General features: G+C 53.8%; 7 protein-coding genes across 7 annotated transcripts; 4 read left to right on the top strand and 3 right to left on the bottom strand.

Moving 5' to 3' along the window:
- Nucleotides 1-241: 241 nt before the first annotated feature.
- BDW70DRAFT_164114 (Zn(II)2Cys6 transcription factor) lies at nt 242-1,748 on the bottom strand (the record flags this gene model as incomplete). The annotated part of the gene is made up of 4 exons (XM_073741416.1): nt 242-563; nt 607-927; nt 985-1,587; nt 1,642-1,748. 4 exons carry the CDS (start codon nt 1,746-1,748, stop codon nt 242-244), a joined length of 1,353 nt encoding a protein of 450 aa, XP_073591644.1.
- Nucleotides 1,749-3,939: 2,191 nt separating this feature from the next.
- On the top strand, nt 3,940-5,426 carry BDW70DRAFT_172058 (Exopolygalacturonase X-2; the record flags this gene model as incomplete). Its single annotated transcript, XM_073743394.1, has 3 exons — nt 3,940-4,542; nt 4,590-5,207; nt 5,274-5,426. 3 exons carry the CDS (start codon nt 3,940-3,942, stop codon nt 5,400-5,402), a joined length of 1,350 nt encoding a protein of 449 aa, XP_073591643.1. The 3' UTR covers nt 5,403-5,426.
- Nucleotides 5,427-5,449: 23 nt separating this feature from the next.
- On the bottom strand, nt 5,450-6,636 carry BDW70DRAFT_153857 (NADH:flavin oxidoreductase/NADH oxidase; the record flags this gene model as incomplete). Its single annotated transcript, XM_073739725.1, has 2 exons — nt 5,450-6,060; nt 6,108-6,636. 2 exons carry the CDS (start codon nt 6,634-6,636, stop codon nt 5,450-5,452), a joined length of 1,140 nt encoding a protein of 379 aa, XP_073591642.1.
- A 110-nt stretch (nt 6,637-6,746) lies between these two features.
- On the top strand, nt 6,747-9,108 carry BDW70DRAFT_124082 (Zn(II)2Cys6 transcription factor). Its single transcript, XM_073734829.1, has 4 exons — nt 6,747-6,914; nt 6,968-7,096; nt 7,142-8,237; nt 8,294-9,108. The coding sequence occupies exons 1-4, from the start codon at nt 6,874-6,876 to the stop codon at nt 8,954-8,956; spliced, it is 1,929 nt and encodes a 642-aa protein (XP_073591641.1). The 5' UTR covers nt 6,747-6,873; the 3' UTR covers nt 8,957-9,108.
- Nucleotides 9,109-10,243, top strand: BDW70DRAFT_124095 (uncharacterized protein). Its single transcript, XM_073734830.1, has one exon. It carries the CDS (start codon nt 9,261-9,263, stop codon nt 9,900-9,902), a length of 642 nt encoding a protein of 213 aa, XP_073591640.1. The 5' UTR covers nt 9,109-9,260; the 3' UTR covers nt 9,903-10,243.
- On the top strand, nt 10,221-12,359 carry BDW70DRAFT_153855 (glycoside hydrolase family 71 protein; the record flags this gene model as incomplete). Its single annotated transcript, XM_073739724.1, has 5 exons — nt 10,221-10,346; nt 10,393-10,918; nt 10,968-11,193; nt 11,239-11,696; nt 11,755-12,359. The coding sequence occupies 5 exons, from the start codon at nt 10,221-10,223 to the stop codon at nt 12,357-12,359; spliced, it is 1,941 nt and encodes a 646-aa protein (XP_073591639.1).
- Nucleotides 12,360-12,460: 101 nt separating this feature from the next.
- On the bottom strand, nt 12,461-13,473 carry BDW70DRAFT_124080 (MaoC like domain-containing protein). Its single transcript, XM_073734828.1, has one exon. The coding sequence runs from the start codon at nt 13,450-13,452 to the stop codon at nt 12,562-12,564; it is 891 nt and encodes a 296-aa protein (XP_073591638.1). The 5' UTR covers nt 13,453-13,473; the 3' UTR covers nt 12,461-12,561.
- Nucleotides 13,474-13,479: the final 6 nt, after the last annotated feature.

Below are 13,479 nucleotides of genomic sequence, written 5' to 3'. Positions count from 1 at the left end.
GGTGAACTGATCTTTCAGCTAATGTCTCAGCAATTTCTCAGCTGAAAGAGCATCCATAGAATAAGCAGACTGTGAAATATAGACATTATTATTATTGTTACCTATATACATCTATCCAGGATGTCACGGCTGTCTGGCAGCCCACGTGATCATGCAAGATCTGTCTATGTTTTATGCCTGAAGTTCTGCCTGAGTTTTGCCAAAGTTTCCGCCTGAAGACCGGGCATGATAACAAATGACGTCACCGCCATCTGCGCTTCAGCAGTTCAAGCGAATGCTGCAGTCGCTTCTCTGCCTCCCACAGCCACGACCCAGGGGTCAGCGGCTGGCACTCTTCGTGGATATACTGCAGCGCCGCCCGAACGAGGTAGGCATACGTTGGTGGATACGCGTCGAGCCGGTCGGGCGAGAGCTGCTGGCGCGCTGCCGCAATGTCACTGACGATCTTGGTCACGGTATCCAGCGCGGCACGTGAGCTGGGATACGCCCCCTTCGGATAGTCGACATCGCCCGACGGGTCTTTTGTTTGGGCAAGAACATGCCGGTGGAGAAGAAAGAGGCCACTAGTTGGAGTTAGCTGGTTCGTCCAGAGGAAGGTGAGCCTACCGTATGGCAATCGAGATCCCTCCGCAGTATACCCCCGACGCCATCGGGAACCGCTGCATCGTCATGGTGAGGAAGACTTGAATGGAATTGTCGAGCTCCTGCAGGTGCGTCTGTTTTGCTTCTGACTCGGGAGCGGCCAATACCTCGAGCAACTGGTCGAGCAGATAGGTCGCGCGCATCGCCTGACGGAATCCGTCCTGGTAGATGTTGGACGGCGTTGATGGTACACATCCGCTCTCTTGGGGGCTGAAGGCGTCGACCTCTGTCGGCATGATGGACAGGAGGGGCTGGTTGACTATGCTGATATCACAAAAGCCGATTCTATCGTAGTGTCAGTGGCCGCACAGCTGATATCATAGGTCAATCCACCTTTCGCACATGCAGATTCCCCACCATGTGCTGCCGTCTTCTTCGTCTGGATACACATCATTGTTCATGCTGGGAAGCGAGGTTGGCCGTTTCAGGCCTGCCGCATACGCCATGCGAGCACACCCGCCGATAGAGACAAACCCCCAGTCCAACTCGCCGCGCCAATACTCATATACCGCTATCAATATCCCTGCTTGGATCAGATTCAGAGACGGCCTACCGATAGTTTGAGCGAGACTGAATAGGGATTTGGCCGCAAGGTAGAGCGTCGAATGATCGACGTGCCTACCGTCTGACCGGTCGGGATCCGGAGTGTATGTGAGCATGCACATGCTCAGTATCAGGACGGAGAAATCTGCCCGGGGATTGGCGCCGAATGAGAGGAGGTGGGCGTGGAACCGCTGCCGCGAGATGATTGGGAGGTACCAGTGGATGCTCTGGAAATACCGGACGCTTACTTCGTCGAGATATTGTCCTGTGAAGCTGATAATGCGCTGGATCTCGCGGCACACGGTCGCCTCGACGGTCAAGGACGTTTCAGACACCGAGGGCGTCGGGACCAGGTCTAGACCGACCGGACGTTCGTCCTGGTACTGGCATTGCAGACCTTTCCTGTCCGAGTAAGCAATTTCAACTCGTATGCCAAGGTCGCAGCAGGAGACGTACGCAGCACAGTAGCCACAAGAGGGCAAGGCCTTATCACATCTCTTCTTGCGAGCTCGGCATGTGGAACAAACTTTGGGGGCGAAAGGAGGGCTGCTGGGTCGGCTCATGGCAGCCGTTCAGCGGTGGAGTTACAGGAACCCTATTATGGCGCAGCCAGTGCCTTGGTACGTAAGCTTGGTCAGGGTTTCGTGTAAGGTGTGGCACAGGTGGCATTGTGCATTCAACGGCCCAGAGTCTGCTTGGGAGGCATCGGATCGGCCGTCAGCCGGGTGGGCCACCAGGGACTGTTTCCTAACCAAGACAGGCATAGTGGCGGCCGACACCCGACAGCCGTCGGATCCGTCATGGACGCACATATGGAGTATGTGCTGTGGACTTGTCCAGGATGCGAGTTGTATGGCGAAATGGCTCCCGGGATAAGGAGCTTGGAGCCGAGAGCTCGTTGTGGAGTTGGCCTTGCTTTGTACATTACAGTCCTCCGTCACAGACTGCCGTAGCCTCCATTCAACGGATTGCGCCTACTTGCCCCAGGGCGCTACAAGAACGCAGCCTGATGAAGGATTGGCGCTGTGACAGATTCGTTCTGCCCAGCTCGTAGAATGAGCTTGGCGTAGCTCGGCGATAGACCACGGGGATCAAAGCGCAACGCAGGCTCATGCTCTCTGAACTGGTCAACGAGGTCTCCGTAAACCTCGGCGGTAACCGAGTCGATAACTATGATCCGCATATTGCCTTTGGACGTGGTATTGCACTGATGCAGATCTATGCTGAAGTGCGCGTATCTGCTTTTTGAGCACAATCGGGCAGCGCGCTAGGGTATAACTTTGCTGGTTGCTGGCACAATGTTGCGCTAACGCGGGTCATGGCGAGACAGCTGCTCAGTAATATAAGCATTCGCCCGGGCTTGAGGTATATATATTCCAGAATTTCTCCGGGATAATAGCCACTAGGTCAATGACTTGCGTAAGATGTTAGCTTCAATAGGACTGATCCAGAGAAGGCTTGTTGAGGACCGTAATGGACATGGTAAGAGGACATGATTGAACAACATATCTCTTCTCTTTTCATCCCCTCCTTTTTTGTATCTCTCTCCCCCGCTTTCTTTTTTTGTTCCAAAATCAATTCTTACACTGGCCAACTTAACTCGAGATGCAGGAGCGTGTCAACCATGCAAGGAGCAGCGGCTGCCAGCTTCCGACATTGCCCGACACCAGTCTGACGCGAGTCCAGGATGAACAATATAGTATTGTGCCGATCCCGCTTGCCTCCTCGTCCTAAGCAAAACATCCGCCTGGCTGGACTTTAGAAGTTTCGAAGGGGCTCGGTGGGGTCTGTCAGTTAGTCGTACCGTAGCCACGCGCGCTCCATGGTCTCAGGCTATGCGCCAATGCACTATATATGACTCATCAGCGCTGTAATGAAGATGCTGCGACGTAACTTGAATGGACAAAGGTCATGGCAATCGATCATCGCGGTTTAGTAGACCAGTGAAGACCATATAGAACAAGTACCAAAATGAAGTTAGGAAAAGAGCATTTGTCTTGCCGACATTGGCTAGAAGCCGGCGCCTCAACCAATTCAGACATTGCATTTGTGTTAAGATCTTGAAGTTGAATGTGATAGATGTAAAACCTCTAGGGGAAGTAGAGCATCTGGGTTGATGCGCAGTATCTCCCTATGGCAGTATCACACTCTGTCTAACCCTGCTGCCGCCTGCCGTCGCAACCGCATTGACAGAGAGTACCCATGCATGCGCGATAGCCAGATAGCCCCATGGCTTTCAGGGTCGAGCTTCGTGTTGGCAGACCAGGAAAGGCAAAAAAAAAAAAGGCCTGGGTTAATGTTCGCATGATTTTTCTCTTATTGGGTCTCTTGGTGACAGGCATAGCCGGCACGCAAAATCGTCCGGAACAACTGGCGCAGCCAAGGTATTATCCGCTGGAACCCCTAATCAGCCTAATATCAGGGCTTGGTCGGGGGTAATTGTCTGCACAAAGGCACCTCGCATACTTGGCTGCTGAAGGGTCCAGGAGGGGTTTAACCAGGGGCAATGCTTCCATTGGCGGACTAATTCACCGAGAAATGCAACCAACTATACGATCCTCTTCGATGGGCTGTCTTGGTAACTCCCAAGGGGCATTATTGATGGAGAAAATACAGCACAAGAGCTTCCAAGACCCTGTTTAACCTTACGATAGCCGATAAGCACCCGAAAGCTCTCTGAGTCGGTCTAAATTGTCTACGTGGTAGTATATTAGAGACGTCACTGGCGCGGGCGAGCATCCGCCAGCAACGAGCATGGGTTTCAAACGAGCAATTGGCTTCTTGTTAGGCATACTGCTGGCCTTCGACCAAGCCTCAGTGCTGGCTCAGCCCGGTCGTCCCACCTTTGCAAAACGTCCAGACATCCAACCGAACCCCATCCAGCCGTACAAGGCAATCCCCCTCCACTCTCGGCGCAATCCCCACAAGGTATGCTATGTCAAGCCCAGCCCTAAAGGGGGTGACGATGCCGAGAGAATCGAAGTTGCACTGCGACGGTGCAACAACGGCGGGACCATTGTGCTAGACAAGGAGTACTCCATCTGCACTCCTCTCGATCTGCGCTTCCTGAAGCATGTGGACGTCGCCCTGACCGGGAAGGTTGAGTTCTGCCCCGAGCTGGAATTCTGGCAGCGGAACGTGTTTCAATTTCATTTCCAGAATGCCTCCTCCTGGTGGGTTTGGGGCGGCGAGGATATCCACCTCTACGGCGCGGGCACCGGCGTCATCCATGGGAACGGCCAGCCCTGGTGGGACGCGGCCGCAGGCAATTCGAGCGTCAGACGCCCACTGCTATTTATTACAGATGGTTGGCATGGCGGTTCCATTACCGGCCTGAAGCTGCGGCAGTCACCCAACGTGAGTGACATGGCATTGAATCAGGAGACCAGAGCTAACCATCGCAGTGGCACAACTTCATCGCCAACAGCTCCGACCTTCTCATCTCTGACATGGATATCTTCTCGCGCTCGTCGTCAGATGCCTGGGCATCGAACCTCGACGGCTGGGACACGTTCCGCTCAGACAACGTGGTTATCCAGAACTCGATCATCAATCACGACGACGACTGCGTCTCCTTCAAGCCCAACAGCACCAATATTATCGTCCAGGGCTTGCACTGTAACGGCTCCCATGGGATCTCGGTTGGCTCGCTTGGAAACTACCCGTACCAGTACGATATCGTCTCAGACCTGTACATCTACAACAACACCATGGCCAACACCACCACGGCAGCGCGACTCAAGGTCTGGCCAGGCGCTGAGGCCGTCAAGAAAGGCAATCCGCCCTGGGTGGGTGGTGGAGGCAAGGGATACGTGCGCAACGTTACCTATGACCTGATGATCAACGATAACAACGACCTCGCCATCCAGATTGACCAGTGCTACGGGGCCATCAATGCGAGCGAGTGCCTGGATCACCCGTCCGGCGTCGTTCTGACCGACGTGCTCTTCAAGAATATGTGGGGTACCTCGAATGGTGCGAATGATCCCGTTGCTGGCCAGCTTATTTGTGGATCGGAGGATGTAAGTTTATATTTTCAATTCCTTTTTGTTCCTTTCCCTTCAGTTACTGTATGCTGACACCGGTAGTCCTGCGACAATATTCGAGCGGAAAATGTCACCCTGACGAACCCCAGTGGGCAGCCGCCGGAGTGGCAGTGTAGATACATGGATGAAGAGCTTCTGGATCTTGGTGGCGTCGGTTGCATCCCTGCATGAAGCGCAAAAGGAGTAGTCTATGTACATAGTTCAGATCTCTGCTAGCATTATCTCCTCTTTCTCCCACCTTGGAAAGCCCATCCATACTGAGTCGACATCTTGACCTTCACTCCAAGCTCATCTGCAAATTGATAGACCAGGCCAGGGTTTTTCTGGAACCATCGACCACACATCACAACATCCAGGCCTTGCTGGAGGAATCGTTCGGCCATCTCACCTGTTTTAATACCTCCAACCGCAGACACGAGCATGGCGTTCCCCACAGCCCGTTTAATTTCCAAGGCAAACGGCGCCTGGTATCCGTCGCCAGATTTGATACTCGTAGCCTGTCTGGGGTGAATACCCCCTGAGCTGACGTCCAGAAAGTCGACCCCGTTGGCCGCAAGGATAGGAGCAAGTCGACATGAATCGGCCACCGTCCAGCTCTCAGGGAACTCATTGGTCAAGCCTTGCAACCAGTCTGTGGCACTGATGCGAACGAACAGTGGCATCTCTGCTGGAATGGCCGCCCGGACTCCAGCGGTGATCTCTAGAAGTAACCGCGTTCTATTCTCAAAGCTCCCTCCATACTCATCGGCCCGGCTATTGGTGACGGGGCTCAGAAACTGATGAAGAAGGTACCCATGCGCTGCATGAATCTCGACCATGTCGAACCGGCCTTGACCGACCGCAGCGCAGCGTCAACAAAGGCCTGCTTGAGGTCACTAATCTGCTGAACGGTCATTGCATGAGGGAGCGGATAAGCCTGATTATAAGGGAGCGCAGACGGTGCATAGACCTTGTCGGGCCAGCCCCCATCTTCCTTCTCTGCCGTAGCGGTCTTCTCCAGGAAGGGCGCTATCGTGCTAGCCTTGCGACCTGCATGACTGAGTTGGATCCCAATAATCTGATTCTGGGTATGTACGAAGTTTGTTATCCTCTTCAACCCCTCAATCTGCCCATCTTCCCAGATTCCGATGTCTTGGGGAGAGATGCGGCCTTCCTTCTGCACAGCTGTTGACTCAATGACCGAAAGCCCAGGGCCGCGCTGAATGATACCGCCAAGGTGGGCAAGATGCCAATCGGTCGTATACCCGTTCTCGCCCGACCATTGGCAGAGCGGTGCGAGGAACAGTCTGTTTTGCACGGTGAGGCCGCGGATCTTGAGTGGAGTGAAGAGCTTTGGGAGCGAAAGCCTTGGATCGAGGGCTGTCCCGGCTGGAGGGTCCTGAGCTGGGGTGAAGTAGGAGGTCATTTTCAATGGGTGAACCAGAAAGATATGATGAGACATGCAATACTCGATCCGCGATTCGCCAAGTTGATATAGATCTGGTTATCGGCGAGCGGTATTGCTTTCCCGACGTAGCTTCGGCAAGCTGACTGATTGGCCGGTCTCCTGTCTCGGCCACTCCCACAACTCGCCGACAGAATTTTCTCAACTATAGCAGTCTTCGGCCTCAACGCCCAACCGCCGTCTTGTCAGAAGGCAAGCATGCTGAGAAAAACTCCATCTCGTGCCTCGAGGAACATCGCGTAAGTTTCTTTCTAGGAAGCCAGACTGACTTCGTTAACGCACAACATGGCAGCTGCCGGCGATGCCACGCGCGAAAGGTCAAATGCTCTGGCGGGACCCCGTGCGGTTCATGTCGACAGGCGACCAAACAGGTGGAATGCGTGTATCCCCGCAAGAGTCGCCTTATCAAAGTCAGCGAGCAGTGAGTACATCTTGGCGTCTCGGTTTTTTGCTAATCGGGAGACAGATATATCGAGGATCTAGTGGCTGAGAACCAGCGACTCCAAGGGTGTACACACCCTGCACATTCGAGCGAGGAGACCACGAATGGCCCCGTCCTCGCTGAAGCACCGTGGTTTGTCAATGCGGATGTTCTTCAAACACCCATTCTCGTCGCTGAAGCCTCAGACTCGGCTTTTGCGTCGCGGTTCCGCCAAGCCATGGCCCAATCCCGTCATGACCATCTCCCCCGAGTCAGCTTTCCCAGCGACGAGCAGTTTCTTGCCTGGTCGGAGACTGAGTATCCCTGGCCCACGCCTGCTCGCGCACGTCTGCTCGTGCAAGCGGCCCTGAATGGCCTCGGCCGCTGCTACCACATCGTCAGGCGCAGTTCGACCCTGCAAGAGCTGGACAAACTCTCGCTCGGCGTCTTGAGCAAAAGCAAATTCTGGGCGCTGTTTGCGATAGGTGAGATGTATACAACGAGGAACTCGAGTCCTGACAAGGAATTTCCTGGGATCCGGTACTTCTGTAAAGCGACCAATATCCTGCGCATTGTGAGCGAGCGGCCGAGCGTGGACATGGTCGAAATTCAATTGCTTCTATCAGTGTACTCACTCTACCTCAATCGACGACACGCGGCGTACAGTCTCGCCGGCTCTGCCATTCGACTTGCCATCATCATGGGCCTCCATCTAAATATCCCCGAATCCCAGTTGTCCGACGCGGGCGAACGCGAACACCGCAATCGCATCTTCTGGACAGCGTACACCTTTGACCGCATGTGGGCGGCAAAGCTTGGTTATCCTTGCGCCATCCCTGACGATGAGATTGAGGTTAGTCTGCCGTCAAGCCCGTCAGATCTGGGTGATAAGGGGGCTCTGGACTTCCCGGACCGAGGCTACTTTGTCGCAAGGATAGGGCTCGCCCGCATATCTGGGCGGATCATCTACTCCATCTACGGCAAGAAAGCTCAAAAAACCTCGCTGTCCCATCGAGTCCAAGAGGCGTTCGCGGATCTTCGACGCTGGCTGGAAGACCTCCCATCATCCTTGCGCCCGCCTGCATGCAGCGAAGGGGACTGGGACCCCAAGGCGCGGTCTCTCCATCTTCTCTTTAACCAGGTACACCCCCTCAGATAGATGGCTAGCCCTTTCCTTTTACTGACTGGCGTGTCAAGCTCGCCATCCTCGCCACGCGTCCAATCCTCCTCCACGTCCTTCGTGTGCACCTTGAAACCCGTGCACAACCAGGCAAAGAATTAAATGTACCTGCCTCCGCGACTGCTCTGTCCGAAACTTGCATCCGTTGCGCTCGTCATTCATGTAGTATGTTGGTTGACAGTTGGACAAACGGCTCCTTTATGGTCTTCGATTTTTTCTACACCCAGTATCTATTCTCAGCTGCTACCATCCTAGCCATTTCCACCTTACTCCACGGAAAAGACCGTCAGAGCGACGAAGAGCAGTTCGAAGTAGTTGTCAGCTTCCTGGTACAGTTGCGTGATAACGGCAACTACGCAGCTGCCGAATTCCATAAGCATATCGAGGCCATTATGGACCTCATGCACTCCACAAAAGTCCGCATCGGTGTCCAATCCGGAGATGAAAACGCCACAGCGCCACATGATTCTGCCTATAATCTAGCTGCGGATGCAGCAATCACTGAGTTGCCTTCCACCTTCACAGACGTGACACCCGGAACGGCGTTCTTCGATCCTTTCTTGCAGGGGCTCCAGGAACAGCCCCCTCTCGACCTTGAATTCATTGATTCGTCCATGTACCTGGATGACCAGCAGGGGTTTTACTGGCCAAATGAATGCTCCGAAAGTGTTACCACATGAGCATCGGTAGGGGATAAGGGTGGGTAATTTAAAAAAGAGGAGGGAATTGATAGTGGTCTCGTGCGCCATCTGGCATACATCTACCGAGTCTACCAGGGGATCCCCTGCGTTACAGGGCTTGTTTGAAATTACGAGTGCAGCGATCCCTGGGATTGCCCCCATTCTCAATCTCTGTCAAATGAGGTGGTAGAGTCCGTCATTAAAAAACGACAAGACAAGGATAGTCTGTCTCTTTCCCCGAGCGGATAATGACGGCCGCTGGACTGAGCCGCAGTCCAGTGCATGAACAACTTCTGGCGCCATAATGAATGCCGGTATTGGCCCGTCTGAAGCATTACTTCAACTGTTAAGCTTAATACAAGCATTATGCCGAGCATACCGCGAGCATAGCGAGTCAAGAACTCTCGCCGCCCCCTTCCTTTTGGGTTTGTTGCTGAGATTGTTGGTTTCCCTATCACAGCGCTGCGCAAAGAATATTCTCAGGTATCCAGTCCGGCTGGAGGATGTATGTCCTAATGAGCTGTCAAAGCACATTAAGGGCCTCACTCCATCACCTCGCGGTGATGTAGAGTCTGATACCCTGGCTCACAGACCGGGGCCCCGCTCAAATCTGTCAGCCGACCCATCGATGTATGTCTGCAGACTGCATGGTCACATCCATACGGTAGATGTAACACAATCCATAATCTTGGGTATTTTCCAAGATCAGCCGGCGAGTCTAGGGGGTTCCATGGGTAATCTCCCCAAGCGTAGTATATGCCTGACTTTCGTCCAAACTTTCGCTGGAAATACCTTGATTACGGAGCGTTATTACAGGAATGCTCGATGTGTCTCACTCAGGAACCACATGACGAAGGCCCCTGCAGCTGCTGGCCCCGATCATAATGCGGAGAGCTATAGGGTTAATCCTTACCGATACTACCCAGCAACGTCCAAGCCAGGTTAGTGAGGTTAGTCGCTGCATGAACTCAGTCCGCGCGGAGAAATCTAACTGTTCCTGGCCATGGCTGTGCGCGTGGACTATAACCACCTTCGCTGTAGTGTTGCTATCTGAGTTAGATAATAGCGCTCGCTGCCATTTGCTTCCAGCGAACAATGAGCGATGCTACAAGGGGTGGAAAAGGCAGCCAATCAGTCCGTCATCTGCCGATTTTAGTTGTTGAAGTTGGTGTGGTTGAGTATGTAGCGAGGGTATATATAAACCCTAGGAGACCCGATGGATCAAGTGCAGCAGTCTCATTGTTGAGCATCAAGACCAACAAAGATGAAGCTCAGCACGTTTCTTTCTGCTCTGGCAGTTCTTCCCCAGCTGATCTCAGCTGCCCCAAATGCAGTCGCTAACAAACCCAGGCAGTCCTCGGACGACAGGCTTGTCTTTGCTCATTTCATGGTAACCTCAGTCGCCTTGTTACGATTCTACTGACTGACGCGAGCAGATTGGGATCGTCAGCAACCGTAATTCTGCGGCCGACTATGACGATGATATGAAGCGTGCCAAATCTCTCGGAATCGATGCCTTCGCGTTGAACATCGGGGTGGATCCCTACACCGACCAGCAACTCAATCTCGCCTATCAGTCCGCTGCCAACAATGACATGAAGGTCTTCATATCGTTCGATTTCAACTGGTATAACACCGGCCAAGGATACCAGGTCGGGCAGAAGATCGCCCAGTATGCGAATCTCCCAGCGCAGCTCAAGGTCGACGGCAAAGTCTTTGTCTCCTCGTTTGCAGGGGACGGCCTTGATATCGCGGCAATGCGTCAGGCCGCTGGACAGGAAATCTACTGGGCTCCAAATTACCATCCAGAGTACGGCACTAACTTGGATGGTGTCGATGGCTTGCTCAATTGGATGGCGTGGCCTAATGATGGCAACAACAAGGCACCGCGTCCTGGAGCGTCCGTTTCCGTGGAAGAGGGCGATGAGATGTATATCAGGACTGGAAAGGACTACATTGCTCGTACGTCTCCATGATTACAGGCTTGCATGTTCAGTAGTGACTTTTCCAGCTGCTTCTCCCTGGTTCTTCACCCACTTTGGCCCTGAAGTCCCGTACAGCAAAAACTGGGTCTTCCCTGGAGATTTGCTCTGGTTTGACCGCTGGCAGCAACTGTTGACCATGGGCCCGCGATTTATCGAGATCGTCACCTGGAACGATTACGGCGAGTCGCACTATATCGGTCCACTGAGCTCGCCTCACACCGATGATGGGGCATCTAAGTGGGTGAATGATATGTAAGCCCCCCATACCCCGTCTAGGTGGCTATACTGACTACTCAGGCCCCATGATGGATGGATGGACATGTCTAAGCCGTTCATCGCCGCGTACAAGGACGGCGCCACCTCGGTTGACGACTATATCACCGAAGACCTTCTCGTGTACTGGTATCGCCCGGCTCCCCGTGACGTCAACTGCGATGCCACAGATACTTGCATGGTGCCCGCCAACAATGCCAGTGGCAACTACTTCTATGGCCGCCCGAATGGTTGGGAAACGATGGAGGATGCCGTGTTCGTGGTCACAACTTTAACAGAGCCCGCCACTGTGACGGTCAATTCTGGAGGCAACGTCGAGGTCTTTGATGCGCCCGCTGGAGCCAGCGCTTTCAAGGTCCCGATGGGCGTGGGATCGCAGGCGTTTTCGCTCAGTCGTAACGGACAGGTCATCCAGTCGGATATCAGTCTTCTGCCTATCATCGATGACTGCGTTTGCGGACTGTACAATTTTAATCCTTACGGTGAGAGCTCTCTTGATCGGTCTCCTTATTGCCTAGCTAATGCAACAACTCCTTTCAGTTGGGTCTCTACCGCCGAGCCCGATCGACTCTCTCGAGCCCGCAGGTCTCTACAGTCTCACACAAGGCCTTCATGTCCAAACCTGCTTGCCGACGCCTTCACTCGGCAAGACATCCCCAACACCACCTCCAGGCTGGGGAGATGCTCCAACGACTAGGACCTCGTCTACAACCGGCACCACCGGCACGACCACAAGAACCACGCGGACGACCACGCGCACCACGACGACGGGACCACCCACCAGCACCAGCACTAGCACAACCAGCAGGACAACAACAACCACCAGACCAACCACAACAACCCGGACAAGCACAACGCGCACGACGACAACCACAAACCCCACCGGCGGCACCGGAAATGTTTGCGTCGCCGGCACCGGTCCGGGCAACTATGTCGGGCTATGCAGTTTCTGCTGCAACTTCGGCTACTGTCCTCCTGGACCATGCACCTGTACGGCCTATGGAGCGCCCGTGCCGACGCCGCCGACAACGGGTGTCCGGGGTGTGCCGCTGCCGTGGCTGGAGAACTATAACTCGTACCTGGGACTATGCAGCTTTGCTTGTGATCATGGATACTGTCCGCCGACTGCCTGCCAGGTTGCTTAATGCTCTTCAAGTTCTTGTTTGGATCCTTCTTGTCTTGCGTTGACCGTCAGTAGTGTCATTTTGTTTAGCTGCATGAAAGGTCCTTTCTCTTGGTCATCACTGCATGCCTGAAGATAGAAAATTATGCCTACAGATGCCCATGTCCAAGTAAATCTTCTCATACTCCTCGCAAAAGGTAATCGATTAACAAAGCAAAGAAGACCTACAACTGGCTCCGCTGCTTTCCTCCTCCGGCTTTCAGTCTAATCTCTGCATTCGAAATGACAACCCTCCCATCCTCAGCCACCTGCTGATAAACAATCTTCGTTTCGTCAACCCGCCACATCTTGGTCGTGACTATTTCCCCGGGAAAGACAGGCTTGCTAAGTCTCAGCCTTAGACTCTGAAATCGCGCCGAATCTCCACCAGCAAAGGCCTCAATAACATGATTTACGCCAATCCCGATCGTACACGTCCCAGAGAGAATAGTACCTGGGAAACCAGCGTGTTGCGCAGTCGCAGGATCGATATGCATTGGATTCCACTCGCCCGTTGCGGCTCGGTACAGAGCACCTTGTTCAGGGGTTGTCTGGTGGCTGAGCACCGCGTCAGGCTCTCGGTTGGGAAGGAGTGTACTCTGCATACTCGAAGAAGGCTTCGACGCCCCGTCTCCAGGCATCTTCATCAGAAAAGACGTCCACTCGCTACAGCAAATCCCTTCCCCCGTCTCTCCATTCTTGGTTGAAATACCCACAATCACAGCGACACCCGTGCGACGATCGACAACATCGAGAATCCTCGCGTTGGAGGTTAGAGTTCCCGACTTCGGCAACGGCCCTCTCATCTCGAGGTAATGCTCTGCGTGGACATGCGGGTGCTTGTTCGGTTTATATAGTGGCAGCAGTTTCGGCATGTCGACAGTGACTTTTCCCATGATGTCGATTACAGCTAGCGAGCTGAACGTCGGCAGGGCATGAAACTCGGGATGCTCTTCCCAGCAGTGACGGAGATTTCGGCCTTTACTAGCGATGGATAGGTTGTATGTTATGATATTGCTGGCATCATAGGTGATTGAGGTGGTCCAGTGGCGGCGTTTTATCTGGTTAAGATCCATGGTTGATGACAGGTGAAGGTGCAAACA

Source organism: Aspergillus foveolatus (genome assembly GCF_047715535.1).
Source record: "Aspergillus foveolatus strain CBS 279.81 unplaced genomic scaffold BDW70scaffold_92, whole genome shotgun sequence".
In the NCBI taxonomy this organism is placed as follows: domain Eukaryota; kingdom Fungi; phylum Ascomycota; class Eurotiomycetes; order Eurotiales; family Aspergillaceae; genus Aspergillus; species Aspergillus foveolatus.
This window is presented reverse-complemented; position numbering and strand designations above follow the sequence as displayed.

Coding starts and splice junctions, on each gene's coding strand:
- BDW70DRAFT_124082 (XM_073734829.1), top strand. CDS start 6,874: ATGCTGAGAAAAACTCCATCTCGTGCCTCGAGGAACATCGC. Junction 6,915..6,967: donor CGTGCCTCGAGGAACATCGC/GTAAGTTTCTTT, acceptor ACAACATGGCAG/CTGCCGGCGATGCCACGCGC. Junction 8,238..8,293: donor TCCATCTTCTCTTTAACCAG/GTACACCCCCTC, acceptor TGGCGTGTCAAG/CTCGCCATCCTCGCCACGCG.
- BDW70DRAFT_124095 (XM_073734830.1), top strand. CDS start 9,261: ATGAATGCCGGTATTGGCCCGTCTGAAGCATTACTTCAACTGTTAAGC.
- BDW70DRAFT_124080 (XM_073734828.1), bottom strand. CDS start 13,452: ATGGATCTTAACCAGATAAAACGCCGCCACTGGACCACCTCAATCACC.